The sequence below is a fragment of the Melampsora larici-populina genome, assembly GCF_000204055.1.
Source record: "Melampsora larici-populina 98AG31 unplaced genomic scaffold MELLAscaffold_27, whole genome shotgun sequence".
Lineage (NCBI taxonomy): Eukaryota > Fungi > Basidiomycota > Pucciniomycetes > Pucciniales > Melampsoraceae > Melampsora > Melampsora laricis-populina.
In genome coordinates this window covers 619,926-647,925 of record NW_006768791.1, presented here as the reverse complement: position 1 = coordinate 647,925, position 28,000 = coordinate 619,926, and the positions used below count along the sequence as shown (strand labels likewise).

Genomic DNA, 28,000 nt, shown 5'->3' with positions numbered 1-28,000 from the left:
ATAGAAAAGATGAATCAATCAACCCAGCCAGACCGCGTTGAATGTGAGCATGCAGTACAACTGATAGATTGGATTTCATCACCTACAAATCGTTCGATGGTCTATCGAGAAGAATGTACTCAATGTTTTGGTAAGTTTTCGTGTTTGATCAATTGATACGTTTATCTTCTTGATCTGATAAAGTTGTGCACTTTTTTTTGGTTATTGATCAGATTCACAAGATAGTCCATCTGGAATTGATGTTTGTTTACAATGTTTTAATGGTGGTTGTGCGAGTCCTGATCATCATCAGTAAGTCGAACAAACCATCTAAAACATCTCTCATCAGTGTTTCCTTAGTCTACTTTGATGGGTTTAGAAAACTGATTTGGTTGCGTTGATTGATGGTTTTTTTACAGCGCAAAGCATCATGCGATCAATCAAAACCATTCATTAGCCTTAAACATTAAACGGATCTCAAAACCTAAATCTCAAAGAACCAATGAATCAGAACCACCTCTAAAGAAACTAGCGATTCGTGAAGAAAATCCAATCGATCAATACGAGTTTGTTAGTTTTCTCAAATGTTATGCTATGGGTTGTGATGGTCATCCGATCTCGACGCCTCCAAGTGTGACAGAACAAGTTTGTGATCTATTTTTTTCTTTCTACCGATCTGTTCTTTGTTTCCTATAAAAGACGGTTAATCAGTTTTCGGTTTCTTTTTGGTTTGTCAAATAGCTTGATGCTATCAGTACTGCTATTCTTAATTCGACTCCTTCTGCTAGATTAAATGAAGTGGCTGCATGGGAAGAACAAATCGAAAAATGTGCTCATGTTACCGGACTGAAACAACAAGACAATCCAACGAATCCAATCCCACAAGGTAAAGTTACCATCACTCAATCAAATCAAATCAGATCGAACTTGTATTGAAAGGACTCATGTTAATTTTTGTTTGCTTTTTTATGATTTGAATATTTTTAGTTTCTTCTACTTGTCACGCTTGTGAATTATCTTCAAACCTGTGGTTTTGTTTAGAATGTGGAAGTTTGGGTTGTGGTCGTTCTCAGTTCGGTGGAACCGGTGGGAATAGTCATGCATTGAAACATTATAATGATACAGGTCATTGTGTGAATGTTAAACTCGGTACGATCACTGCTGAAGGATCTGCAGGTAAACTTCTTTCGTTTTTTGTTATCACTCCCTTCTTAGTAGATTTTTCGGGGCTGATCTCTGTTATTTTGGTTTTGGTTTGTTCTTTTGGGGATCTTCCGATAGATCTGTATTGTTATAATTGTGATGATGCTAGAATTGATAGTGATTTACAAACACATTTGGCTCATTTTGGAATCGAGCTTGAAAAACAAGAAAAAACTGAAAAGAGTATGACTGAATTGGTAAATTGGTTTTCTCTTTTCAATGCATTCGTTATTTTCAAAAAAAAATTGATTTTTCGATGGTTTATAGCAAGTTGAACATAATCTCAAGTTTGATTTCTCGATGACTGGTGAGGATGGTCAACATCTTGTACCTGTACATGGACCTGGTCTTACTGGTTTAAAGAATTTGGGAAATAGGTTTGTTTAGCTTACTATCTGATCTCTGATGATCTTTGATACCGTGTTCTGATCCTGTCTCTCATAGTTGTTACATAGCTTCTGTTTTACAAATGCTATTTTCACTTAGTCCATTCCAGTCTCAATACTATAACAATTTCGTATCACATGCATCTACCTGCACTGCACCATTCCCTTCAGAGTGTTTAGACTGTCAAATGAACAAAATCGCACACGGTTTACTTTCGGGTCGATATGCTATACCTAACAATGATCCTATCACACCACCACTAGTAGATGTGAAAGCTGAAATTGAACCATCTCATCCGCCTACACCGGCTGCTGCTTTCCAAAAAGGGATTAGTCCAATGATGTTCAAAGCTTTAGTTGGACGTGGACATCATGAATTTTCGACTATGAAACAACAAGATGCCGAAGAATTTCTTGGATATTTGTTTGAAACGATTCAAGGACACATCAAAAAGATTGAAACTGATCAAAATCCAGATGTTAAATTGACCGATCCTACTGAACCTTTTAGATTTCAATTAGAACAAAAACTTCAATGTGAGAATTGTAAAGGAGTGAAATATAAATTAGAAGATCATATGACTTTAAGTCTTCCGGTACCTGCGATTCCGATGATGAGTCATGGAGAAGAAGAAAAAGAGAACAGTGGTGAGACTGAAGTGGGAAAGAAGGCTTATCAACCGGTCACTTTGGAACAGTGTTTGGAAAGCTTTATGGCTTGTAATTCAGTGGAGTATACTTGTCCAAAGTGTCGGATTAAAACTACTGCTTTGACGTTTGTCCTTTTTTTGGTTTACTTTGCTTCTTTGATGACGCAAGACTATAAATTGATTGTGATGGTTGTTGATTTGACTGTTTTATATAGGTCATCTCGGATTGGATCGTTTCCTAAATACTTGATTGTGCATGCTCGTCGGTTCGAGGTGGTGAATTGGGTTCCAAAAAAATTAGGTAGGTATCTTCTCCCGTCTTGAAGATGTACAAATCATATAAATTTGATGAATGATGTTGATGGGAAATTTGAATGAATCAACGAACAGAGGTACCTTTGATGATCGAAGGAGACAAGATCGATTTAGAACCTTATCTTGGTCAAGGTCAAGAAGTAGGGGAGGAATTGTTACCAGACCTTGAAGAGGCTTCATCACCTGGTATGTGATTTGAAGTTTAAATTGAGATGTATAAGAGCAATTTCATTTGAGATTTGCTGATGCTTTTCTTTTGGTGGGTTTTTGTGTGATATCACAAAGCTGTACCTGAGGTGAATGAAGAAACATTGAGTGTTTTGATGAGTATGGGATTCCCGAAATGGAGATGTTTGAAAGCTATACATGCAACTGGTAATCGTAATTTACAAGTTGCAACTGATTGGTTGTTTGAACGTATGGATGATGATTTACATGAAAAAGGTTGGTTGAAAAGTATCAAAACACCTCAAAAAACACGCTTTGATTGGGTTGATGAGTTTCTGATTTTTCTTTGGTCTTTTGTTTTTGTTGGGGGGGTTGGTTTGGATTGATTAGATGAAGATTTGGCTCTTGCTGCACCTAAGGTTCATCCAGAAGGAAATATATCGGGGTTACAAGAAATGGGGTTTACCGAGAATCAAGCTAGGAAAGCTTTACGAGTGTCGGTTTGTGAAGTTTTTTTTTCAAAAAAATCTGCAAGATTGATATCTTGCTTCTTCAAAATAGAATAAAATGAATTCACCACCGATTATTGATTTTTCTTCTTTCTTTCCTTCTGTTTAGAAAGGAAAAATGGACATTGCAGTTGACTGGTTATTTAATCATCCAGAAGATGAAGGAGAAGAACGGCTCTTCGGACCTGATGATGTATTGAAAGAGGATCGACCACCATCTGTTCTTGGAGATCGAAACTTACCGGCTCAGTATCGACTTCAAGGGTTTGTTTCTCATAAAGGTCCATCTGTACATAGTGGACATTATGTGGCACATTTAAGGTTTAAGAAATCGAACGAGAAATCGAATGAGAATGGGGTGAATGTGAAGGAAGATTGGGTGTTTTTTAATGATGAGAAAGTCATGGAAGCTAATGAAGGAAAATTGAGTGCTAAAGCTTTATCTCCGTAAGTGTCTTCTTCTTTGAATTTGAATTTGGGTTCTGGGTTGAGTTAAATTTCCAACTGATTTGTTTTTTTTGGCGTTTTGGTTTTTTTTGGTGTTTTGGTTTTTTTGGTTTTTTTTTGTCTTAGGTTTGCTTATATTTATGTATTTGAGAGGATTTAAGATATTATTAAATTAAGGTCATTTGGCTTTAATTGAGAAGAGAGGATGAGGTAAGCCAAGCGAAGATTTTTTTTTGATTGAAAGGTTTGGTTGTGAAACCTGATGATCATAGTATGTGTAGTAGCATTTAAATTTATATATATAGAAGAAATCGAATTTTGTTTGACAATATAAGATTTTTGAAAAAGTGTGTAAAGAGTTGATCATAATCTGAAGGAACCAACTTATCTTTTTTTGAAAGATGGTGTTTTTTTCTCGTTATTGTATTTAACTTTAGAGGAATTGAAATGAAGTATTGGATTTGGTATTATTGTATAGATTGGAAAGAGTGTTTGTTCATTGTCTTATTTATAACGGTATCTAAGAATCATGGTAAGATTATTGATGAAGTAAAGTAAGATGAGATTACATAATGCTAATGGGGCTAAAAGTTGTAGAGATTTTAGCTGAGTTGAAAGTTAAGATTAGTAATTGGAACCTGTTTTCTTTTACTAGAAACCTAAGGTTTCAATATGTGGTTTTTTATCAAAGGGATTGTAAGTTTGTGGGATGGTCAATGTCTGTTTGGGAGAGAGAGAGGTTGAGGGTGTTTTGATTTTTTTCTTTGACTTTCATACTGCTACAATACTCTTGATCAATCATCAGAGTATAGAGTAATGTCTTTTGAGTCAGAACTATGTATGACAAACTTGTTGCTAGCAAAACCAGTGATCAATTCTAGAAAATTCTAATAATAACGAAGGCCGTGTTGATTTCCTTTACATACAAGCTTGCCACTTGGTGCGTAGAATCAAGATTCAAGACTGTTGTGCAGTTGTGGATCACAGCCTCGACTCTCCACCCTATCGGTTTTGGCCAGTTCCTAGCTTAACACAAGCCCCACCGACCGCAGAGACGTGAAGAGGATGCCTGCGCTTTGAGGAGGGACTTAGTCAACTTGTTAGGCCAGTTCCGGCCTTAGCTCTGCCGGTCGATTTGCGGATAATACATAGAAGACGAGCAGCTCGCCAAACCGTTTCAGCGATAGAAAAGCCTTGACCTCAAGAGTCCGATAGGTTATATTTTGAGCCTCGCCCCTCATGAGGCGGTGGTCGTGATTATAGCTCGTAGAGGGCTTCACCGACGTCGAGCGAAAGCTTTAAAATTATTATTGAAACCAAGACGCTCCGCGTATAACTTCAAGACACGAATTGGTGATTTTCGCAAAGCGGAAGGATTCGTACTAGTTAAAAGCTCACCATGAAGGTGTAAGCTTACAAAAACAAAAGTGAGTTCGGATATGGATTGATCAGATTTCAAAGATGGGGAAATCGTCTTTAAGTCGGGTGATGCTTGGCGTCATTGATACGATGTGGACCTGATGTGACATTCCCCCTGATCCGCCGTTGCGGCATGTGGAAACGACGCAAGCTCTTGATCTATAAAATATTTCAGCAAACTAAAGAATTTGACGTCAATGTTTTTAATATTTTTGCTTTGCAAGATAGTACGTAATCATCTACAATCACCTTGAACATTTGATTTATACGTACCAAACTACAATCGGTCGATAACTATTATTATTTATTGGTTAAGATTATCCAGAATACATGGACAATTTTTGCAGGCATGCATTCCTTAACCAAGTTATCATATATATTTATCATCATATCTTTCATGTTCAAATCCTCAATGGGCATGAACATATGGAACTCAGGTAGCGATTTCTTTAAAGCAGGCCGTTTAGGGAAACAAACCAAAGGCGCTTCAAGTTCTGGCCCATCTGACTTGCAGCAAGGGTATGTCTCCTTCTCTCAACTCAATGGGTTGAAAAATAGAACTTTTCTCAACCTCTCGTTATTGTTCCTTAAGCCGGCAGCTTTCAAAAAGTCCAGGTAAGTGATCATTCCAGTTGCACGCCAAGTTTCTCCTGACTAATTAGCGGTACCGTATGCGTTAGTGATCAGCTCGGATATGAGGTACTCGGATGCTTACGTCGTCGATCCCGTCATCGAGCCTAGCGACCTAAGTAAGCCGGATTTGTTGTCTGATCTCATCAACTTTGTACATCACCACACTGATTTTCAATCAACCGATTTCTTTCATCCAGCTTCAGGGACGAACTTGAAATCTGGTTTGAGTCAAGATAGTGAGGCGTACGTTCTCAAACTTGGAGATTTCTCGCAATACACTGTACAATGCTCATGTCTCAATGTTTTTTCCATATGATAGCCGCCCCTTGTAAGTTCTTATAACCAAGGCTTTCAGACATCATATTATAGTTATAGTTGAGCACGCGCGTTTGCATGTTAGCACGGATGATGCAGGTGAATCCGCCCGGGAAGCATATAAACTTCCTAGACCGCGTGAATCCACGCAGGAAGCATATAAACCTCCCACACCAGATGAATCCGTGCCGCCCACATATACACTCCCTCCACCAGCGAGATCCACGCGAGAAGCATATACACTTCCTACACCTGGTAGATCTGCACCGCAATCATACACGCTTCCAAACCCAGGTGAGTGAAAGACACTCTATGATGCTCCATCCTTCCCTTGTATTACAAAACCTGTCAGTCAGAAGTCTCACATGATATTTTTTTCAAAAGGCGGAAATATTGGGACCGGGAGGCAAAAAGGTATATATGAAGATCACATTGGATACTTTACTTAAGAATTAAACTGATGTTGATGATGAAAAAATGTACGGTTGCATGATATAGTTCCATCATGGGGTCCAAAACCAAGTGAGTAGGCAATTTGAATTATCAGTCTTGCAGTATCAGTGAATCTCAATGATCTTGTTTCGACAAGATAATCCAGAGGGATCGACCCAAGGTAAGCGGCAGAATTTTGTCAACTATGAATCTCAAGAAACTAACTTGAGCCTTTCGAATTATCAAATTGAACCTCTCAATGTGAATTTGTATACTTTGATGATCGCAAACTTTCAGGAGGGTTGCATCAACTTCCTCGACCTGGTGAGATTTGAGATTTGAATGGCTTCTCTCCTTTTTGACGGCACGTTCTCTGACAAAAAATGTCTATCACATGAACTTCTGCCTCTTGGGGACATCGTATGCCTCCAGTAAAGGTCCCAGGTAAGTGCTTCCTTAACTCACTTTACCGGGATTTAGCCGACCATACTGTTTATCTCAATAGGCGATCAAGATGTCAAGAGACTACTTCCCCTCAAGGATCTTAAGCCGGACTTGAACACTGCACAAAGGTATGGAATTGGTTCATATGTTCAAGAATAAATAAAATTGAAATCCCTCCATCTTCACAACACAGGGCTGAAATAAGGCGTGAGTGGGCATTGCTTCGAGTCAAATTTAATTGAGATGCATTCTTCTTCTTCGAGGGATTAATTTTGTCAACTTACTCTTTGGATATTCACTTCAAGGATTACAAAATGAGATTCCAAGTGGTAAGTTCTTTTTACCCTAAATATAGCACCAGATATATGGACATATGATCTGTGTGCTTACTCGATGGCATGACTATTTCAGGTGAGTTTGTATTCCACAAACATGAGAAGCGACTAGCTTTGAATCTTCATTTGCTCTCCGTTCAATATTCTGATACGAAAATACCACTGACCCATTGAACAGGGAACCTAAAGGACTCTGGTATCAACAAAGGTTCAAAAGACTTTTATCCAAGACAGACCTGTCACTCCGATCGTACAAACTGATCATGGACATATTTCAAATCCCTTTTACATAGACCCTGTTGGTTCAAGCTCCCAGAACACAGGTATGATTTCTCAGTTCAAAGCTTCAAATATGTCGCTTACTCGTCCTTTTCTTTGGTTAGCTACTGGTAATGGAAAAGAACCCATTTCACCTTTGAAAGGAGATAAGATAGATTCCTTGTGAGTAAATTTATAGTCTCAAAGACTTCGTATTGGGAGACTAAATGGTTTATCTTTCTCCCCTTTGATTCCAAAGTGAATTTCAGCCAAGTACGTTCATGCCATCTTTCCGAAGTCATCATCCATCTTCCAAAACAACGATTTTTCAATTTGTGCATCGAGAATTTGGAACTGATATCAGATTTTTACTCTGAAAGTTTTGCATCGTCAGACAAACCCAATGATAGGTATGTGAGCTCAAAGTCTTGATACAATACACCTTTCTAACTGAATACTTGAAAATTTATTTCTGCTTGCTTTCTTGTGGTTCAATCACACCTGGAAGATGCCCAAAACCGTCAAAGCCAATTACAAGCGCTCGATTTGAACCGCTACAAGACCTTGAAAGGAAAGCTGAACAATCTTCCAAATTTCAAGGAAATTCAAAGAGCGTTAGATGATGCAACTCCATCCACGCTTTTGCTGCGCAGTCAAAACGCTGCAAAGGCTGCAGAGCCAGCATTGGAAACCCTTTCGAAAATCGCAGTGATTGCGCAAAGGACGGGCTCTGTGAATATAGATGAAGTTCAGAGTGCATCTCGAGCCTTAATTGCTTTCTTGGAAGAATCAGCCACCCCGTCAATAAATACTCTTGAAGAAACTCTAGTAACACCTGGGACGTATATCAATGTCCCAAATTCCCTGGAAGGTCTCAGCCAAAATCCTGAGTATCCAAGTTGGATGAGATCACAAGTATCAAGCCATGATGGAGTGAATGTACGCGAAAACCCTCAGATGGCGGGCTTTGGAAAAGGTGAGATAATCCTGACCATATTGACCCGAAAAGGATGAACTCATCTTGGATCTTTATATGACTCATAGATGATGCAAGCAAGATTTTAAAGAGTGAAGCCGATATGTTGAAATCCAAGATGCGGACAGCCTCAGGTGACATCAAATCTCCCTTTATCATTCAAGATATTATCATTTAAGATAATGCTCTAACTTGTCCACTTTTGAGATAGAAACTTCGAATCATTTCAACATGATGAAGTTTGATGTAAGGGGCCGTCCAGAATTCTATCAAGAGATCAAGGCTGGAGATGACATCTTGAGTGATCCGACGAGTTCAATCATCAACAAAAATGAGGTCTTGCAAAGAATTTACAAAAGAATCGATTCAGACATCAAATTTATTGAAAAAGAACCTCAAGAATCTTTAGTGAGATTGCGTAAACATTCTGAAATAATGGGCTGGATTGAAGTCTTAGAAAAACCTCGTCCATGGGAAGGTCTATTGGCTCCAACCAGGCTTGATAAACTCGAACTGATATCCTTGGAAAGAGCACTACCATATGACGTCCGAAATTACGCGCTCAACGCATGGACAAAGCTGAATAATAGATATACGGAATCAGCAAAGGGAATAGTAATGGAAGCATTACCTGATTCTTACAAGAGCACATACGGGCAGAGGTTAAACTGGGATTCGACGTTCCGTGGTTTGATGAACGACCAGAAACGTTATTCTGAGCTTGGAGAAGCCTGGGACGCAGGAGGACCCTTGAAAACTGAAGAATGGAAGCAGCTATCAACAGCTGAGAAATGGGAGCAAAGAACTTTGCAAGTCATGAAACAATTTGTTGAACAATACGACAGCAAAAATCCATCTTTAGCTTGGCTGGATAATCTTAACAGAGATCTAGTGGAGGATAAATTGAAGTTGGTGAAACTGACCCCATCAAGATTTCCTAATATACAGAATTTTGCAGCCAAACAGCTTGATATGCTAAAGCCGCATAATGGAAAAGATCCTTTACCTCTTGATAATTCATATGGGATTCCAGGATTCTTGTCGAACGGTGTATCCAGATCTTGAGAAATTCTTGATACATACAATGAGTCTCAACTTTGTTATTGGCTCTTTGATCAGACTGATGGTGAGTCCAAATTTACCAATGTGATACATCTTTAAAGCGAGTGTCTTTCTATTATGTGCTTCTCTCTGCAATGATGCTGGTCTCCTGAACTACATGTGTATGGGTTTATGTTATACAATCAATCAATAGCATTCTGCTATTGCCCTCAGTTGAATATGTTCTCTCCAATTTGTATAAACGTTCATGAATTTTCCACATTTCAGACCAACATTGAAATCAGATATCGGTTGGACTTTGTTTCTTGTGCTTCTCTTTCTTTTCTTCCGTGATATGTATACCTGTAGCAGCGTTATTTGTAACTCCCTCTTAAAATGACACGTTAGCCACCTCAATAAGCGCACGAATCCCCTGGAAGTCGACCGAACTGATTTATGCAAACAGGAGGTGTCAGGATTACTCCTGCAAGCCCAAGAGCCCCAACTGTCAGATGATTTCACCAAAACCAGAGCGAGAGCAACCTGTGAAAGGTATATCGGGCTATCCAGAAGTGTTCTGCCATAGGCTTTTGGCTGAGGTGGGGGGGGGGAATTTTGAATAGACAGCTCGTCTTAGGGAGGGTCATGCCTGTGCGCCACCCTATTTTTTTTAGTGCCATAAAGCTTACTAAAAAAATAGGGAAATTTCATATTGATTGAACAGTGGCTTAGCTGTTTGCAACTTGCTTTCAACTACGGTTGAATTGCAATTTTGCAGAGCTTTGCCCAGTCCCTATTGCCTGAAATCTGTGATGGAATACGTGAGAAGAGCTGACTGGAGACCAATTTAGAGGATATTCATATAGAGATACACAGTTTTAAGTAGATGTCATTGGTAACAGAGAATCTTGCTGATGAAAAGTGTAAATAGGGGTTGGGCGAAAAACCGACCAACCAGTTTTGCGCCTTTGGGAAGCAAGTCAAAAAGAGTCAAAGATTGCCAAAAACAACTGTGTGAAGGTTTCACAGGTCAGACTGCCTTCGAGTTACCCAATGTGAGTCTTTGGGTCTGATGTTTCTCCTCCAGCCCCCGCCGATTGCTCAGCACATTCCAACCTGCCTTGCTTCTCAGTCTGTAGCAAGTGATTTGTTCATGATAGGGATCATCTGAAATCTCACAGTTGAATACTTAGAACGGAACTGATAATTGTGATTGGTTCAGATTAGAAATTGACTTTTGTTCATCATTTTTCACAAGAGCATTGGGCATGAACATTGAAAACAAATAAAGAAGATGTGATATAAGATTGAAAGAACCATAAGGAACGTTGGTTCTTAAGCCCACCGGTAGCAGCGGAGGTAGGGGCCGGTACCGAGAAAGGAGGGTACCGGCGGTATTGGAAACAGCACGGAAGGATTTTCCTGAGGAGAAAATCCTCCACCTGTATTCCAATACTCACCACCGACAGATGCTCCAAATCAACTATCTCACGATTATTTCTCAGTGCTCAACAATTCCTCATTGAATTTCAACTTGAATAAATTTTTAGGAAAATCATTTAGAACAGGATGGACAACAGACTAGCAGCAACAGACGCTCGGATCACCCGGGCAGGATCAGTCGCAACAGGTGCACAACCAGCACCAGGCCTGGACAACCAGAAACGTAAGAGGACGACAAGGCGAGTAGATGAGGAGGTCGAAGGTGAAGGAAACAGAGAAGAAGAACGAGAGGAGATAGAGAATGAAGGGGTAGGAGGCAGAGCTGGTGGCAGTGGAGAAGCAATTCGAGAAGACGCAGTAGTCCTATCAGACGACGAAGCAGACGACGGGTCATGGGTGCCCCCACCGGAGGAAGATGACCGCCATAGTGGCGAGGAGTCAACGGTGGCGAGCCAATCAGCAACGAGAAATGGGAGCTCAGGTAAAAACCCTTCCATACTCCTCGTTCTTTCCCCATCACATCTCTCCTGCCCTCCCGTCAGATTCTTTGTCTTGCCGCTCCGCTATCCCCATATTCCTCTCTCTTCCTATATCATTCCCCCCCCATCCATACTCTACGAAACCAACCAAGGGAAACCCTATGCGTAAGCGAGGAAGAGAGACAGGTCCTCAGATCTACAAACTCGGAAGGAAGAGCTCACCTAGCAAGCTAAATTAGGGCATTCTACGCCAGGCGATATCCTGCTGTCCTATGTTGATAGGAGCCTTGGGGCCAGACAGCCCCTGGAGGGCAAGGCTTACTCCCAGCCAGAGAATAGGGCGGCCGGAAGGCATTTAGACAACGAGTCCCCGTCCAATCAGCGCAGGAGCAGACGATGTGGTTACAGTCGCTGACGTAGATCCGTTTGTAATTCCAACTCGCAGTGGTTGATGGCGACCGAATAGTGGACATTCAGGGCAGAATAGACGAGCTTTACGCTCGAGGAGACCGAACGGAAGCGGCAGCCCTGCTTGCTCAATTTGTGGACTCGTTCATGACCCGAGAGCGGACAATCTCGAGACAAGGAAGTGTGAACTCGCAACGGGATAGTCCAGACCCACCAAACCAACCAGCGCGACGCACACAACAAGAAGCCCCTGCGAGACAACCTCAAACGTCAGACAGACCACAAGCAGCCCCATACCGCTTAATCCAAGACGATATAACCGAGGCATCAGCAGACTCACACGACAGCCCGGAAGGGCGACTCCCTAAACGAACCAAACCTGATAATCCAGAGGATCCGAGTGCTGCGACAGGAAATGCCCGGAGAGAGACAGAGAAATCGGAGGCGGAGATGGTGGAAGCGTTGTTGCTATTGGGAAAAGGAAGAATGGTGTTGGCGAACGGAGATGTCGTCGAAAACGGACGCCTTATTGTACTAGATGACTCGACCCAAATGGAGAAGTCCCTGCCAGAGCTATCCCCGGTCCTGACGCTATACTTGCAGACCTTCAAAGCTTATATCCCCTTGACGGTGTTCGAAAGAGACTTCTTGAGGCAGGACTCCAAAGGCTGGAGCACAAAGAAAGCACCATCAGCGTCGAAGATGCTAGAGGGAAACGGAATTCGCATATACGGGGGGGACTCACCGACCAAAGAACTGACACTGCAATACGAACAGTGGCTCGACGCCATAACACTTTTCATTCGCTACGTAAAGAAAGCCGGTTGGGAAACCCAGTCGGAACGGTTTGAAGGTCACAAGCTGGTGGTGATGGGTCTAAGAGAAGATGTCGGCTGGATGGTGGCGTTACGGTACTGCCAACGAGTCCGAAAAGGGGTGATGCGTCCGACCGCAGACAAGAAAATCTACAACATCACAACGGTTCAGCAAGTCATACTGGACGAAGTGAAGTTAACCGTCGAAAACCTTAGCGAGCGAGTCTACCGGACCAACCCATACGCACCGGGAGGTCCGAGGGAGAACATCAACCAGGACACCGGCTTACCAAAGGAAGGCCCCACCAAGAAGGCGACCCCTCCCCAAGCCAGCACTTCATACGCCACAACACCGTATCACAGCACGTCGACATCCACGAGATCAGAACCTTGGCTCCCCAAAGCTGAGTACAAAGCGAAAAAGGCGGCGGAGAGACAAGCCGCGAGAGATCAACGCAATCGACGAGGGCGGAGCCCAGAGAGGAGCTTCGAGAGGAGAGATGACCGTCGCAGAGAGCGTAGCAGGAGCCATGACAAGGGCTACAACGCCAAGAAGTACGAAAGGTACAACCGGTTCGAGAAAAGGAGCTAGTGAGTGTGAACAGACATCCTATGCAATGAACCAAAAAGAGTCGACCAAAAACCTTGCCAATGCAGAGACGTGAGAGAGAAGTGAGAACTGCGCCCTGACCATGAGTTCTTTGCCATCCACCCAGTCCTTGCAGTGTTTCGCCCCATGCCCCTCCTTGCCATGACTCGAACAGACCCCTGATATGCCTAGTTCCCCTCTCTACAAGGAAGTCTGAGATCAAGAGACAGGAGTCCAAAGGAGAGAAAACAGAAGGGCATATGGTAAGCAGAGGAAGAGTCTGGCCAAGGAAAGTCACTTGCGAGATGAACGTGGGAAAGTGGAGAGAAGAACTCACGAAGTTGAACATGAAGTGTGAATCCCAGAGGATCCTCGAAGGTTTCACCAACGGTTTCCACCAGGGGATCCCGGAAGAGCCTGTAAGAGGGAAGCCATACTTCTGACCCCCAAACCATGCGTCGGCTCTGGCGGCAAAGGAGAAAATCGAAGAAAGCATGAAAAAGGAGTTGGCGGCAGGTAGGATGTATGGACCGTTCACAAAGGAGGAAACGTACCAGAAACTTGGATTCTTCAGAACGAGCCCCTTAGGAGCGGTCACCAATGGGGACGGGTCTTTACGGCCGATCAACGATCTATCTTACCCTAGGCATGACTCGATGATACAGTCCGTCAACGCGCGAGTAAACAAAGACGAGTTCGAAACATCCTGGGATGATTTCGAGAAAGTGGCAGTCTTCTTGCTGGGAACGAAAGGACCTGTACTACTGGGCATATACAACTGGGCCCATGCATATCGTCAAATCCCGACAATGTTTAGCCAATGGCCGTACTTAATGGTACTGGGATTCGACGAAAAGGTTTACCTCGACACAAGGATAACGTTCGGCGGGGTCGCCGGATGCGGGGTATTTGGCCAAGTAGCAGACGCGTGGAAACGAATAATAACAAGCAGATTTGGCTTCCCCCAGGCGTTCAGATGGGTCGACGACACGTTATTCATGAAACACGCAGACGGTTCAAACCCTTACAGCATGGAAGACGTGGTGAAGTTGAGTAATGAGTTAGGGGTGGTGACGAATGAAAAGAAGTGGCGTGAATTTGCTCACGAACAGAAGTACCTGGGTTTCTTGTGGGACGGTCTGAACAAGACGGTACAAGTGCCATTAGAAAAGAGGGTAGAGAGGCTACAACAAATTGAAGAGTTCAGAGGTCAGAAACGGGCATCGTATAAATCAGCTGAGAAGATGGTAGGACGCCTGGCCCACCTGACTTTGGTATACCCACAATTAAAGTGCCACTGCATGGCGATCTACAGGTGGTTGGCGGAGTGGGTCCATCACCTCGCACTTCGAGACATCCCCGAGGAGATCTACAAAGATCTGGACACCTGGGAGCGCGTATTGAGGACAGCAGAACCCCGCAGACTAATCCCAAGACCAGGAATAAAGAATGTGGGATGGGTTGGTGACGCATCCTCATCATATGGAATCGGGATAGTCATTGGTAAGAGGTGGTCCAGGTTTCGTTTGAGACGAGGCTGGGATGGAGAAGAGCAGGACGGAACCAGGCGGGAGATAGCGTGGGCGGAAGCTGTTGCCTTATGCCTTGGTCTACTAATGTTAGAACAGCTAATGGACGTAGGTGGTACAGAATTTCTGGTGCTGACCGATAACGTCGTGACGGAAGGGGCGGTTAGAAATGGGAAATCTCGCAACAGGTGGGTAAACAGGGAATGGATAAAAATTCAAGACGAAACGTTCCGACTTAACTGCAGGATAAACCAGAAACACGTATCATCGGAAGACAACACAGCCGACCGGCTATCCAGGGGTTTCGATTCCTCAAAAAGGATGAGAGACCTAGTGCGAGTTGAGATACCTGCCGACCTGAAGAGATTCATCGTACAAGAGTGAATCAGAGCACAAGAATCGGGGAGTCTGCTTACACCATTCAAGACTATACGCACAATAACCCAAAATGGTCCCACCGCTGCCGAAACACTTCGAGGCAGCTAGAGATAAGGCAAAGTCGCAAGCCGGAAGACACGCAGCCCTAGGAGCATGGGCAGGTTCAACCTTGAAAGGCTACTCGAGCGGGATGGCCATGTTTATCGAGTTCAAGAATAAAACCTCAGACGGTTTCGACGAGGACATCCCCATAACCGACGAGGACATATACGAGTTCATCGCTTGGGCCGGTTCGTCTAAAGCTACCAAAGTGAACGGTCCAGATAGGGAATTGTCAGCCATCACGATAAAGAAATACCTGGATGGTATTAGGGCTTGGCATATAGTCAGACACACAGCACGGACGATCGTAGACCAGGAGGTGATCTCAACCTTGATAAACGCAACCAAGCGGAATGAAGAAGAGGCAGCATTACTCACCAACAAACAGCCCATCATGATCAGACAGCTGTACAAACTCTTACGATTCGCACACGGGAGATCAAAAGAATACGAACTGGCTGCAGCGGTCGCGATAATCGCCTTTTGGGGGATGGCCCGCTTAGGGGAACTCTTGAGGGAGAAAGTAGTCGACGGGGCGTTGCTTAGACGACATGTAAGATTCGGGGAGAAGAAAGGATCTAGGTTCGCGGTGTTGGAGCTGAGGAAAGCCAAAACGGCAGAAAGAGGAGAAGTGCAGTCGATCCATCTACAAGAGCAGTTCAACGTGTTAGACCTGGTAGCCGCACTGGAGAGAGTGTTGGAGGCGAACAGTAAAGGAGATAGGGACGACGTACTTTTCGCCTGGGACAGTCCGACAGGCACCAAACCATTAACGAAGGCAAGATTCATTAAACTGCTAGAGAAGATCTGGGGTGAAGCTGGCATTGGGACGTGGTCTGGACACTCGTTTAGAGTGGGGGGAGCTTCAATTCGTTACAACTTAGGTACGCCGATGAAAAACATCGCGAAACAAGGCAGGTGGAAATCCTTGACCTACCTGAGATATCTGAAGTCGTATACCGAGGCGGAAGTAAAAGACACAACAAAGTTCTTGAAGGCGATAGATGAGAGGGAAATCGTAGACGGGAAGAACGTGACCGCATAGCGAGAGGGACACCTGATGGTTACAGTATGTGGGGACAAGCGTAGAAGACCAATGCAATGAATTGAGTAGGGGTAGGAAAACGAGAGACAAGAGATGGGAGACCATGAGAACTGAAAACTGATCTCGGAGGACTCGTGAGTACAGATGATCGACGTGAGTGAGTGCCACACGGCGATACAGAGAGAGGTGGCGCATAAGGGCAAACCTTAATCCGCAAAAGCGTCAAGAAGGGTGTTCGGTGTTCGGACGTGTTGGGGTGAGCCCGGGAGGCTTGGCGCCGAACCCGGCAACCGAGAAAGGGGGGCCCGGGATCTCGACACCACGTCCGTCAAGGCAACCACTCATAGGGGGGTGGGTGGGCTCTGAAGGGCGAGGCCAGCCCTAAAGTCGTTGGTTTAGGAAAACCAAACTTTGGGGGCCGGGGCTTCGCCGCTCACGCAAACCCGCGCCTTCTGACTTGCAAGTAAGAAGGCACATAGGGTGGGGTCTGCGTCAACAGACAACTTGTGATCACAAGCTGGTGACATTTGTTCAACAACGAATTTCCCCCCTCAAGCCCATAGCTGTGAGAGGAGTGGGCTCTTGCTGTGAGATTGAGTCGTTTTGATTAGAATCAGGTTTGAGATCAGGTGTTAAATTGAGATTGGTTCTAAATCTTTGCACCTTTCACAGAAGGGGTCGGGGATCTGTAAAAGGTGAAAAGGGAGTGTTTGTGTGGCTTGTAGCGGCGCAGATTGCTTTCGCCTGCAAGACTTTTGAATAGGCAAAGGCTTTGGTGTGATCTAGAAACCTCTAGAAACACTTCATACCGGTAATTTTTTTTGCAAAGCAAAAAGAGCAACAAAAATGTTGGTTGGTTATGCATGGCTTTGATATTGCTTTTGAGCAATCTCAAAAGCATTCCCAAAATTTTGGACTACGATTGAACTGGGTTTGGAAACCGGTTGGTCAAAATTTCGCCCAACCCCTAATATCACTGGAAGTTGAACTGGAATAACCATCTTGACAACATGTGCGCCAAATGATCTTGCTAGAGTAAATGAGTGCACTCAAACCAACTCTGAGTGTTATATCTGGTTGGGTGGCCCAACATGGGCCCTTGAATGATCTGTTTGATTAAGGCCACATCAACTTAAGCAATTGTTTGTGAAAGATCACGGAATGCTTACAAAATACATCCTTTTTTGTGTAATCTGAAGACTTTACTATTATTACATTTTTCCCTCTAGAAATCACATTCTGTCTTTTCTTGAACCTTGTGCCAATTGACTACTTTGTAAACTTTTCCTCAGATTTTACAAGGTACCTTATCACAAGTCCCAATCATACAGAACCCCTCAAGATCCATCATTCACCACCTCCCTTGAGAATCATCCTCCATCACCATCCTAATTGGTAGATCTCCACCACCAAAAATTTTACATCACATGGTGTTATGCACTGACATGAAGGATTCAAACAAGTGATAATTGATAGCATTTTCTCAATGTGATGTAATAGGAATGCAACTTGATGTTGCATGTCATGTAAGTGATTCAATGGCTCACATGATGTTATTTCACATGTCTGTATGTAATCTAATTGATATGTGATTCCTAATCACCAGGTTTGTAATAGAGATTCAATCCTCATACAGCTTGACATCACTCTAGTGTACGTGTGATGAAAACCCTTTGTTGATGCAATACATTATTCCACATGGACCACAAGTGATTCATTTATATTTTTACACAGATGTTAATCCATGTAAACATGTCCTGGACTGACCACTCAACTTTTGGATAAAATGTTTCTACACAACCACATGAATTACCATCACAAGCCCCATCATATTGATATGGGTATCCAAATTGTTATCTTGCTCAACATCTACCACTTGCAACACTTATGGCCTCCTGAAAACCTTTAATACTTTTACTTTGAGATACAGTATCACATTTTTTATCATGGTAAACCAAAAACCACACCATACACCCATATCTTTGGAATTGCAATATTTCCCCAAAGTTGAGCTTTCAAAATATGCAAAAGGACAAGAGTGACAGTTCCAGAATTTTTCCCCTATGTAATGATACAGATTCTTGCCGTGTATGAATTAATCAGAAAATATAGCACTTGTCCCATGTATTCAGATAGGTGATGATATATGTCACATTTACTTGTTGAGAACCCATGTCACCAATCATACAATTGCCATTCTCTCCTCAACTAAAAATTCACCCTGCAACAACACCAATTTTGAAATGATGTCATCTGATTTCACAAATTTTTACATAAACTAGTACTGGACAAACACACAAAGAATATACATTTCATTTACCTTGGGTAAAAAAATTGGCTGGGTTTCAGAAAATGTACGAGAATTTCCTCAATAAATTTGTGGTTTTCTTACTCCACTGGCTCAAATCTGGACGTACACCCTCCCCTCCTAAAATAGAAGAAAAATTCAAAAACCCCTCCTTATACAAAATAAAGAAAGAAATCTGATAAAGAAACAAAACAAAAGGAAACTCAAACACAAAACAGAAAAATGAATGAAATCAAAAGAAACAGAAAAAATAAAAACAAAAACAAAAAAAATAAAAGATAAAATAAGATATAGTGATCCATTTCTCCTAGAGTGTGGTACAAGTCAGGTGCACCAGGGTGACCTGTGAGTGAATCATTCTGGGGATTCTGGGACATCATTGTAATCATATGAAGCTACTGGGTCTTGACGGTAAGTCACTTACTGAGATATTGATAACTTGCCTCACCTGCTCTCAAGGGTCTTGCCCAAGGGAACCATGAGTTTTCAGCAAGAAATACATCTAGTTGAAACAATACACACTACCAGCATAAAGTAATTTTCCCAAGTAAAAAATGAATACATTTAGAGCAACAAATGATTGAAAATGCATTTGATCAGCATTAAATCAGCATTAAATCAGCATTATTCAGCATTAAATGAGCATTTTTGATTAAAAATGCATTAAATGTAATCATTTTTTGCTCGGGAAAATTACCTTTTGCTGGGAGTGACAGTGTTAAGCATGCAAGCAACTTGAAGAGTGTCATTATACCTGCTTACAGCCTCAGGTAAATTGCAGTACATTGTGAACAAGATTGGTAAACTCTGGGGTGGTCCTTTGGTTAGGGGGCAAGTTTATATCTATCTTAACCAGTGCTCTGTGCTGATGCTGTGGTGTCATTTCTTGAATGTGGGTGGCTATGGTGGAAAGTTTGGCATCAAGGTGGCAGGTTTGCTGAGTGATTTGCACCCAGTTGCTTTCTTTGACCTTTGTGTATTGAGTTGACAATTATTGACACCTTCCAGCCAAAAACTCAACCAGTTGTACCGGTTTTTTGGCAATTGGGTTAGGTTTGAACACACCTAATAAATAATTAAGTATGCATTTGGACTTGAACAACTGAGTATAGGCTATTTTGATGACAATGATGATGATGGTTTAGTTTTCTTTAATCTTGATATATACATCTATATTCAATCTTATCTTGAAGTTTGATCCAAATGTTCATGTTTTATTTGAAAACAATTGAAGCTTGGAGTTGAAAACAAATGATGATCAGTTTCAAAGAGTTGAGGGCAACCCTGGGTAACCACTACTTGACCCTTTTGGATCTGTTTTTTTCAAATCCAAACCAAAAAAAAAGGATCCCGGTATCCCCACCACCCCCTCCCTTTCACAGCTAGTGAAAGCCTTACTTACCAGTGACACAAGCTGTGACAGTAATGTCCAGACCGCCGTGCTCCGCACTGAAAGGTCTCTGGATTTGTTTTCTCAAGTTTTCTCAACTTTTGGCTTAGCAATTCAATCATTCAATTAAATTCAAGTATTGAATACGAATAACCGGATGACATGAAGCAACATTACTCTGACCAATTGAAAAACAAGATTTACAGTACTCAAAGCTACATAGTTTGCGTACATACTTTTTTTGTTTTTTTTGGCGGGGAAAAAAAGTATATTTGGGTTGAAAAGTATGTAGCTTTGAGGGTCACTAGTATACTTCTTACCTCAATCATGCCTTGTGTTGGCTGTTGTCAAGCACTCACACTTGGGCTTGCTCAAGCGAGTGCCCATACCTTATCTGTTCTCTTTTCAACTGCTCAACCCCCTTCTTCTGTATGATGAGAAAGGGGATTGGGCGTCAAGGGTGTTAAGGCTCAGACTGGTTTGGCATCGGAGATGACAAGACAAACGCCTAGTCTCACCTATTTTCGGTTTAGACCGGTTGGAATGTTTATGAATGTAAGACTGGACTAGCTGGAAGAAAAGGGAAGATTGTGATCTTGACTAAGGGTTTTCTTTTCCTAATTCGTCATAGTGTAAACGCCTTGTGAAACACGTTTTGTATAAAAGACTCTTGTGTCTTCCTGAAACTTGTTCTCTTTTCTCTCGTCACATTTTCTTATTGTTTCGGTAGATTAGAACTAACGCGAGTCTTCTAGGTTAGAACACAATTTCCTTATTATGCAATTGTCACATTTTCTTATTGTTTCGGTAGATTAGAACTAACGCGAGTCTTCTAGTCCTAAACGTCCCAATAAAGGGGATATGAAGTTGAATCAAAAAATAAACTTTGGGTCGGCTGTATATACTTGTACATAGTTGCAAAAAACTATGTACAGGCAAGTATGTAAGCGTACATACTTGCTTTGAGTACCGTAATTGAAGATCAATGAGTTAAAACAATTCAAAATCAATGTACTAGAACAATCAATTTTTCTTTTTTTACTGAGTGTCATCAACTGTGTATGCAGATTGGAGAATCAGTAGCTCTCTTTATCTGGCAAAGGTTTAGTATCTTCAATGACTCAATCACAACATTCTTATCAGAGACAAAAGCCTGAAAGTTGTAAACAAATTTAAAAGAATCCTCCTGAAGTAAGAGGCCCAAACTCAAGTGATACTTGATTTGAAGACCCACAGCACAATGCCAATCTTAAAAAGCTTCATATTCACGACCAATCCAAGACCAAGCAAATCGGTAACCCAAAGTAGTAGTCACATCAAATCATCTAGAAATTGGTATCAATTTTTTTCTGATTCATTCATAAGGAGGTAGTGAACCAGTAGAAGCTAAATACTTTTGGGAAGGTTGATTAGCTGATGTGTACTTCAAAATTGTCCCAAGTGCTATACCAGTATTAGAAGAATATGAATTTGGGTGTTAAGCGTTAAGGTAAGGTGACATTAATGAGCCATTCGAGTTCCTCGATGAAGTTGAGTTGTAAATTTGAATGGAAGGATATAAATGAAGACTAAAACCCAAGTGGCAGTTTTTCACTCGCGTTGTGGCTAATCTCACAAACTTAACTAAGTCCCTCGGTGAGCTCAAGCCGCTCAAACAAGGGACTTAGACACTAAGGTCCAGGCGCAGGTTGGCCCGTTTTTTAGCAGAATTCCAACTTCAGAGCGGCTTTAGGGTTAGGGATCAGCATGCAAGTTCAATTAGAGTTCGCGTGACAGAATACAGAGTGTGACAATCTGACCCATTTAAACCCATGCCCTCTGGGATGTCCCTTTCATTGACACTTGGTCCGGGTATCGGGTGTGGTCGTCGAACCGCTGCTACAACACCCCTTCACGTGTTCAGTGATCACACTTCACCTTCAACCTCACCAATCGTCTTTCACTCTTCACGTGCTTCAACTTTAAAGCGTAACATCTTAACCATGCCTGCCGAATCGATGCTCTTTCACCCCAACGGACTTTGAACCAGTCGATCTCCAGCTCTAGGCAATCCAATGCTAATGCTCGCCTGGTGGCATATCTACCAAGTTGAAGAATATCGGGAGATCCTCCAGTATTTGACTTACATGGAACGACTCGGAGGTGATCCGCTACCTGACTTGTCGTGCCGTCGTGTGAATGTTGAGACATGGCACCCTCAAATCAGTCAAATGACCACTCGATTTTATCCGGACGAGATCCTGGCCATCCACCACTGGGGTGGTTTCCCAGAAACCATCATTCTGCCTAATCGTGCTCGAGAAGATGGTCGAACAGCTCTAGCCATATACATGGCTCGTTTGGCGACGCCGTCTTGTTATTTTGATCTGTCACAAACCTTTGGACGCGAACTTTCAATCATTGGTCGGATCTGTCGAGCCGTCCAAAGTTGGATATATGAGAACTGGGGTTCTCTGTTACAATGGGATCCCCGCCGGTATCCTCCCAACGTGCTCGAAGGATTTGCCACAAGTTTGGTGCAGGAACGCAATTGCCCAATGGACAATTGCGTGGGATTCTTAGATGGTGAGTTGACTGGCACACTCTTCTTCAACTCGTTCGACCTCGGCTGACTTGTGGCCGTCAGGAACCGTGTGGCGCATGGCTCGTCCAAAGTACAATCAGCGGGCATTTTATAATGGCCACAAGCGTGTCCACAGCCTGAAATACCAGGCTGCGGTCACCCCTGAGTGAGTCGAGTTTGTGATTTATATGATCTTCGGCTTAGCTAACCACACTGGTCGCGTTTCCACTAGCGGTATAACGGCCAATCTAACGGAGGCCTACATAGGGTCTCGACATGACACAGCAATCTTGAGGATGTCGGGGCTGAGTGAGGTATTGGAACGCAATGCTAAAGGTTTCGATGGGCGTCAAATGATGCTCTACGGGGATCAAGGGTATCAAAACTCCGCGGTTCTTCTGACGCCGTATGTAGGCCTGAATCTCGGTCCAGAACAAGCAGCCTTTAATTGGATCATGGCCAGCGTGCGGGTGGCTGTCGAACATGAGCTTGGACGTCTAAGAAATATAATTCGAATGACTCAGTACAAGGGTAAGTGATCGGTTTGATGTGTGGATTACAAATGACATCAATGAATTCTAATGGGTATTTCTTTTGTACACACGTCAGGCAATCTAAGGTTCTATGTCAATGAACTGAACCAGTTTTATCACTGTGCAGTGATTATGAAAAACTTCTTGGTATGTTGTGGTCGGGGTCCCTTGGGTGGGGTAGCCCCTCCTCCGACGTTGGACGTGTATCTGGCGGGGAGAAGGATGCCTAATGATTTGGTCCCAAGAGATCGAGCTCATGAGGTTATCGAAGATCCCAATGAGCAGGTTGATGAGGCTTAACCCTATTGATTAATCTATGAAACTCTCTGATGTACTCGTCAAAATTTCACGAAATCTGCCTATCACACATAGTAGGCTGAATTCGTATATAAAATAAGTTTGTTTGAAAATTGAGAAATGCAATTATTGTTATGTGTTTTCAGTGGTTTCCTCCTACCACTGAATATGAAGAGTTTATACACGACCAACGTGCATGATTCTTTCATGCAGGTGAAGTCTGAGTGAGGAGTGCGTCCATCACTCTTGAAAAGACTGGCTCTCACCCAGGTACGATCCAAGGAGGTTGCATCGGAACCGAGTCTTTAACTCAAATTCAAATCTTCATAAGTTATGAGATTGATCACATTTCTCTCAACTTATGAAGATTTGATTCTGAGTCAAAGGTTTTCATGTGGGTCTCATGTGACTTGTGTCAACTGTTTTCATGGGGCTGATTACGAAGGTATGTTCATTGAGCAAATACCATGAGCAATACAAGTGATCTTTATGTTAACAAAAGTAATATCATCCATAACTTTTGGACGGGCTCGATGATACAAATGTAATATGTAGGAGGATGTAATACCAAACAAAACAGAGTAGTCATAGATCAGGATGAAGAAAACAAAGTACACAATTAAGAATGTAATGATCGTTGGTCATATCGCGTGACCAACGGAAGAATCACTATGGTGAGCGGTGGGCGGAAGGAAAGGAACAGATGATGTCAGTATAATTCATATTGACATCAGACTTGGAAGCATGTAAGACCTACTCGAAATTGTGGATCATCAGGACCCATTGCCCGGAGGGAATCGCTCGGCAATCATCTTGATGACTGACCCCATGTCAGCAAGGTTTTTTTGGACGGAATCCATCAAAGACTTCAGCTCGTTGATGGTCTTGTCTTTCTTGTCCTCACGAGCGCCTGCGGCCTGAAGTTCCTCACGTCTCAAAGCAATCGTTTCACGGGCCGTCTGAGAGTCAAGATCCAATCTGGCCTGACTTTGGGCCAGCTCACGCTCGCGCTGGGCATTGGTCACCGCGGTTTGCTCCTGGTGGCGCTCGAGTGCCACCGCGGTGAGCTCGTTCGCCCGTTCAGCGGCCTCGCTGTTCTTCAGGGTCACATTCACCATCTGAGACACATTTTCATCCCCGGCAAGCTTGTTCAGCACACCGTCACGTAACGCCCGCAAGGTGGTAGGTGTTCGTTTCGCAATTTCAGCTTCAGTGTCTTCCTCGCCATCTTCAACCTGGCCCAAAGCCATACGAGCAGGCGCCGAATGGGGTCTGAAGGCGCGGGCGTCTCGTAGCTGATTCGCTTGAGCCAAAGCAGCCGCGGCGCGGGCTTTATCTGCCCTGGCTTTGTCAGTCAGGATCTTGAGCTCCTAAAACACCATGTATGTACACATGTCAAATCACCGTTTGGAATGTCAATTATGGAAAAAGGCAACTGACCTCTTCTTGATCTGCCAGGCCTTTGATCAATTCACGCAACTCCCCGTCGTTTTCCTGCACCCCACTGGCCACCCGTGACTTCGCTTCGACCTTGCGAAGCCAACTCTTGAGCGTCTCAAATCGATACCTCAAAGTATAAGTGTTTTTCAAAGTGGACAGTTGAGAGAAATGATGCCGAGTATGCGGGTGGGTCTGTGCTCAGATTGGCATGAGAATCATCCTGCGAAAGGTTTGAAATGATACACAAACTCACCGTCAGATGAAGCGTACATTGACGGAACCGCTCTACCGTCTCCTTTGCCACCGCGAAAGGTTCAAACGAGGCCAGCATGGACAGCCAGAGCACGTCGAGGTGGCCCGGTTCGGGCCACCTGAATCTGCCAGATGCTACCTCAGGGCTGTTGCCTGGAGGTGGCGAAAGAAGCCGAGGGGGCGGTCTCTTGTTGTCGAAGGGGGTGAGACCAGGGGTGTTGACCGGACGTTGCTGACCAGGAGCCTCTGTTGAAAGATTGACGTCTTCAATCAACAGAGGCTTAGAGGGAGCTACTTCCCGGGGTTGTGACTGAGCACAAGTGTGCTGGCCTTGGGAACTAGGGATCGGCGAGGTGAGACGAGGAAAGGGATGCCGGCGAGGTGCCGGGGTAATGACGATTGGAATCGACGGCATGGGAGGGTTGGGAGGAGGACCCACGGGAACCAATTTGATAGTGGCCCCCGAAGAGCCGACACCTGAACGTCCACCACGTGACTTACGAGCTCAAGTGGATCGTCCACCTCGTCCTCTGCGCCCTTGGTCTTTAGGCGTGGAACTCGCAGCCGGACTCGGTTGCGAAGGAATGGGATCTGGCACCGCGTCCAAGACATCGTCCAGCTCATCAACCTCTTCGAGTTGAGCCGATTGCCCTCGTTCCAAGATGTTCGAACGGGATCGGGTCCATGGTTTGTCAGTCAAATCACGAGGATCTTTGACTGGGGACCCTTTCTGAATCCGGGGATTCTCGGCCGAGGTGCTCGCGGTTCCGTTAGCGGACGATGAAGTTGACTGTCCGTTTGATGCCAAAGAGGACGCAGGGGCAGGTGGCTGCCTGCGAGCGGAAAGCAATCGTTCAACTGGAGGCAGAACCAAATCATGAGTCTTGGACCTATGAAAACGACATGACATAGGTTGTAATACTCACCAGACTGCCCTGCTGGAACTGGGTCTTCATCCGAATCAGCCAATAGGCTTTGGAGGCATTCATCCTCACCAGATGACGAAGGACCATTCTCCCCTGATTCTCGAAGTACATGCAAGTTGTACTTCGCAGAGGTAACTGCCTCCCGTGCTGGATTGGCTCCATCCCGAAACCAGGGAAGAGGGTCCGACTGATGACTGAGGCCATTGAGCGAGCGGGCGGCGTCACAAACCCCGTTGAAACCGACAGCAATGCGATCATTACTTATCACTCTGTGAGATCTCCAGTCTACAATACTATTGTAGTCATCCTTGGACCGCCACGGTGGATGTGAGACATCGTGCACATATGTCGTATGCCCCTCACCATTCCGCTCCCTATCGGCCAGGCAAAACATATTGACCACAGTCAACAGATCATGCGGAAAGCCAACCATAATCAATCGAGAAAGCAAAGCACTTACGACCTGGGAATGGGAACCCACACAGCCCCCACAGATGTTTGATTGCTGTCACCCGGGGGTAACAGCGAGGGAATCTTCACCTGCGCATCCTGAGGAATGATTCGCTAAAAAAAACCCAGTCGGTCAGTCGATTTCATCCAAACCAAGAAGAACACAAACTAAAGGAATAAGCACCTTAGTCGGATCACCCCTCTGACCAATGTCACCTACGCCTGGACCCCGTGCGAAATGAAGATTGGGCCGGCCCATAATCTGATGGGGTCCACCACCAAAACGAGTTAGCATTTGAGGCACACGCGGAGGACCTACCACCATCACAGATGAGCTCACAGGGGTCCCAGGGCGGCGCTCCTGGTGTTCAAACTGCAGCGAGCCAAACATGATTGACTTAGGCAGGCGCCCTGCCTCGACTTGAGGTGCGTCCCGTGTGGCCAATGGCGCCCACGTCGAACGAGGAGGTTGCATCGGCGGCGTGGCTTCAGAAGACTACCAGAGTACCAAATTAGCTACACCACGGAAGGGCTTTCAGGCAGAAATCAGTCTCACGCTGCCTGCCAACGGTCGGGCCCAAAATCCGCCTGCAGACCGCCTTGCAGGCCGTCTGTAGGCGGGCTGCAGGCGGCCATTCAGCCAGCGAGGCAATCCGAGTCGCCCAGGCCCAAAAACAGCCTGCAGACCGCCTCGCACCCAGTCTGCAGGCGGCCAGCAGGTGCGCATGCTCGTTCCGGGCTAACCCGATCCGCATATCGAAAACAACCGCTGCAATTGGTGATTGCACTCCCCTCCCAAATTCACTTTGGCCCATTACCACATCATCAACTGCACAACACAACCACACCTCATTAACTTCTCCCAATCCTGTTCAATCACAATGGATCTCCCACGCTGTAAGTCTTATTTCAAGCACGTCTTACAAATGGTGGTCTAACTGACACTTCAATTCCACACACACAGTTATTGTTGAAAAAAGTAAGAGTCCATTAAGGTATCAATGTGAAGTATGTACACAGAGCCGCACTATGAAATCATATGAATCTCACGTTGCTTCAATGGCACACCTACGTGCCGCTGAGCAATTCCTGACAAGACAAGCAGAAGACAGAGCCTTCCGTCAGCAGATCCAGACCCCAATGGACAGATCCCCAACGCCACCTCCAATCAACTTAAACAACTATTTTGAAGATGACAATGATCTTTCCAATACGCCTTCAATCCCTCTGCTCTTTTGGCCAAACCGATGTGAATGGATACAAATCAGATAACTCAGACATGCGGCTAGATTTTGATACGCTTCGTGATGCCTTTGCTGCTCTTGAAACTGGACTTGATGACATTGAAGATGAAGCTGGCTATGAGGAAGCTTTGGACCGTGAGCTTGCAGGAATTAGAGTTGAAGAGGCAGCTGCATGGTACCCCTTCAAAAAGAAAGAGGTATGTAGATTGACTATAACACAATAAAATATCATTAGACACTCATTGATGGTTTTTTAACGGTGAAAGCATGTGGTTGCCTTGCTCATGATTGGGTCAAAC

General features: G+C 44.0%; 6 protein-coding genes across 6 annotated transcripts; 5 read left to right on the top strand and 1 right to left on the bottom strand.

Annotated features, from left to right (window-relative positions):
* Positions 1-9: 9 nt before the first annotated feature.
* On the top strand, positions 10-3,661 carry MELLADRAFT_37211 (uncharacterized protein; the record flags this gene model as incomplete). The annotated part of the gene is made up of 13 exons (XM_007411874.1): positions 10-130; positions 213-291; positions 399-612; positions 721-865; positions 967-1,155; positions 1,261-1,379; positions 1,450-1,559; positions 1,627-2,343; positions 2,434-2,519; positions 2,609-2,719; positions 2,819-2,977; positions 3,098-3,201; positions 3,320-3,661. The coding sequence occupies 13 exons, from the start codon at positions 10-12 to the stop codon at positions 3,659-3,661; spliced, it is 2,496 nt and encodes an 831-aa protein (XP_007411936.1).
* Positions 3,662-5,488: 1,827 nt separating this feature from the next.
* On the top strand, positions 5,489-6,798 carry MELLADRAFT_64611 (uncharacterized protein; the record flags this gene model as incomplete). Its single annotated transcript, XM_007411875.1, has 7 exons — positions 5,489-5,595; positions 5,635-5,691; positions 5,764-5,952; positions 6,029-6,037; positions 6,110-6,318; positions 6,523-6,546; positions 6,614-6,798. The coding sequence occupies 7 exons, from the start codon at positions 5,489-5,491 to the stop codon at positions 6,796-6,798; spliced, it is 780 nt and encodes a 259-aa protein (XP_007411937.1).
* Positions 6,799-7,214: 416 nt separating this feature from the next.
* Positions 7,215-9,534, top strand: MELLADRAFT_64610 (uncharacterized protein; the record flags this gene model as incomplete). The annotated part of the gene is made up of 7 exons (XM_007411876.1): positions 7,215-7,229; positions 7,256-7,311; positions 7,425-7,558; positions 7,693-7,766; positions 7,858-7,903; positions 8,002-8,469; positions 8,681-9,534. The coding sequence occupies 7 exons, from the start codon at positions 7,215-7,217 to the stop codon at positions 9,532-9,534; spliced, it is 1,647 nt and encodes a 548-aa protein (XP_007411938.1).
* Positions 9,535-11,079: 1,545 nt separating this feature from the next.
* MELLADRAFT_88529 (uncharacterized protein) lies at positions 11,080-13,247 on the top strand (the record flags this gene model as incomplete). The annotated part of the gene is made up of 3 exons (XM_007411877.1): positions 11,080-11,434; positions 11,663-11,833; positions 11,878-13,247. The coding sequence occupies 3 exons, from the start codon at positions 11,080-11,082 to the stop codon at positions 13,245-13,247; spliced, it is 1,896 nt and encodes a 631-aa protein (XP_007411939.1).
* Positions 13,248-21,955: 8,708 nt separating this feature from the next.
* Positions 21,956-23,530, top strand: MELLADRAFT_72295 (uncharacterized protein; the record flags this gene model as incomplete). Its single annotated transcript, XM_007411878.1, has 4 exons — positions 21,956-22,561; positions 22,623-22,725; positions 22,792-23,090; positions 23,169-23,530. 4 exons carry the CDS (start codon positions 22,051-22,053, stop codon positions 23,390-23,392), a joined length of 1,137 nt encoding a protein of 378 aa, XP_007411940.1.
* Positions 23,531-23,815: 285 nt separating this feature from the next.
* On the bottom strand, positions 23,816-24,649 carry MELLADRAFT_72294 (uncharacterized protein; the record flags this gene model as incomplete). Its single annotated transcript, XM_007411814.1, has 2 exons — positions 23,816-24,058; positions 24,147-24,649. One exon carries the CDS (start codon positions 24,637-24,639, stop codon positions 24,163-24,165), a length of 477 nt encoding a protein of 158 aa, XP_007411876.1.
* Between the last annotated feature and the right edge of the window lie 3,351 nt (positions 24,650-28,000).